Source organism: Gymnoscopelus braueri (assembly GCF_963280865.1).
Source record: "Gymnoscopelus braueri genome assembly, chromosome: 18".
NCBI lineage: Eukaryota > Metazoa > Chordata > Actinopteri > Myctophiformes > Myctophidae > Gymnoscopelus > Gymnoscopelus braueri.
The window spans coordinates 9,534,637-9,536,795 of NC_137618.1; the positions used below are offsets into that span (position 1 = coordinate 9,534,637).

Genomic DNA, 2,159 nt, shown 5'->3' on the forward strand with positions numbered 1-2,159 from the left:
TTGAGCTGTTCTGTTTGTCTTAATTTATTCACTTTTATTTACTATTTTGTTGGTTCTTTTTGTTGTGCAGTTCATAGCCACAGAATGGCCATATACCACGTCTACAGTAGCATCCGGCTTTGGGTGCACTGAGGGTGGGGGGAGGTACTTACAGCCATCAGGTGACATAATGAACAGAAGTGTAGGCCCCATGCATGGCAACATTTTGTGTTAAGAGCCGGGTGTACTTTTATCTTTAAAAATCAGTTTGAGAATCCTATTATCTTTTTCTCATACATGTCTAAGCCAGGTTCTCTACCTCTCTATGGATATCTATGATGTCATGTAGAATACACTCCAAATTTGGACATACTAAACTAATGTTCGCACTTATGTTTGTCTATGGACATCTATGACATCATTATGACATACAGTATGAAGTCTTCTAATGCAAAAACGTCATGGCAAATATTGAAAAGCCCTAAAGAGGGTCCTGTCAGTCAGATGAAGAATAGTTGTTGGTGTTTATTGTCATTGCCCACATAGCAACAGTCTAAAATGAATCCCTGTTCTGCTTTCCGTTTCATCACAAACTCACCTGAACATTGATAACAGTGTCCTCCTGGCCTGACACTCTGACGTGATTTCTGCCACACATCCAAACATATTATATACAACAGTAAGACATTACTTTCTAACTGCTGTGTTTAAGAAAATAAAAATTTGCGTTGTACTGGCAAAAGTTTTGCTACATATTTGATCCTCTATATGTTTAACAATGGAGAGAACACTAAACTTTCAGGATTTAGATTTTTGTGATGTCATGATTAGTTCAATGTGAAAGCCTCCCACCATCATGTCCAATCAGCCCTCAACAACCCATAAATTGCACTGGTGGTTATTGGCCCCCCGGGGTCAGGTAAGACCACGTACTGCCAGGGAATGCAGCAGGTGTTGGGTTACCTGGGACGTAAGGTGGTTGTGGTGAACATGGACCCTGCCAACGACAGGCTTCCCTATCCCTGTGGCGTGGACATCTCAGATCTGGTCACCCTGGATGATGTGATGGAGGGCCTGAAGCTGGGGCCCAACGGTGGACTGCTCTACTGTATGGAGTATCTGGAGGCAAACTTGGACTGGCTGGAGAAGAAGCTGAATCAGCATAAAGACTGTTACGTCCTGTTTGACTGTCCCGGGCAGGTGGAGCTCTACACTCACCAGAACTCGGTGAAGAACATCTTCTCCCAGCTGGCCAAGTGGAACTTCAGGTTGGCTGCGGTCCACCTGGTGGATTCTCATTACTGCGCTGACCCGGCCAAGTTCATCTCTGTGCTGTGCACCTCTCTGTCCACCATGCTGCATGTAGAGCTGCCCCATGTCAACGTTCTCTCCAAGATGGACCTGATTGAGCAGTACGGTAAACTGGCCTTCAACCTGGACTTCTACACAGAGGTCATGGACCTGACCTATCTTCTGGACCACTTGGCTGCAGACCCCTTCTTTAAGAAGTTCCACCATCTAAACGAGAAGTTGGTGGAGATCGTGCAAGACTACAGCCTTGTGTCTTTTGTCCCTCTCAATGTGGAGGATAAGGAGAGCATGACACGGGTGTTACGGACCGTGGACAAAGCTAATGGTTACTGCTTTGGAGACCTAGAAGAGAGGAACCTGCAGGCCATGATGTCAGATGCTGTGGGGGCAGACTTTCAGTTCAGCTCAACACTGGGACTTCACGAGAGATATGTTGAAACTAATGAAAAGACAGTGGAGGAGGAAATGATAGACCTGTGAAATTATTGGGCACAAATGGACAGAGGTAACGTCCCTCTCCTGCACTGCTTTACAGAGGAAGATGGGAAACAACACTGCCAGTCCTTCAAGTCAGTGGTTCCCTAGTCTCGCATGGCCAGACTGTTGCCCCCCACAATTTTCAAATGTTTCCGGTCATACAGTCTGGGACTCGGAAGCTCTGATCATGATTGGAATATAAACCGGATGTGAAGCCTCCTCCCCACGTCTGTTTCGCACAAATTTATCCCAACATAAATACAAATCATCTAAGTATATTTAGCTTGCTGCTTAGCAGAAATGGAAATTAAAGAATAAAACGTTGTGAACGGAAGTGCCAGTTTCCTCTCTCGGATTTCGGGAGGTGTAGTTCCAGACTCTATATAGCATTC

General features: G+C 45.3%; 1 protein-coding gene across 1 annotated transcript; it reads left to right on the forward strand.

Annotated features, from left to right (window-relative positions):
• Nucleotides 1-879: 879 nt before the first annotated feature.
• LOC308105926 (GPN-loop GTPase 2-like) lies at nucleotides 880-1,770 on the forward strand (the record flags this gene model as incomplete). Its single annotated transcript, XM_080456892.1, has 1 exon — nucleotides 880-1,770. A coding segment is annotated over one exon (891 nt), but the record flags the coding sequence as incomplete, so codon positions are not given.
• Nucleotides 1,771-2,159: the final 389 nt, after the last annotated feature.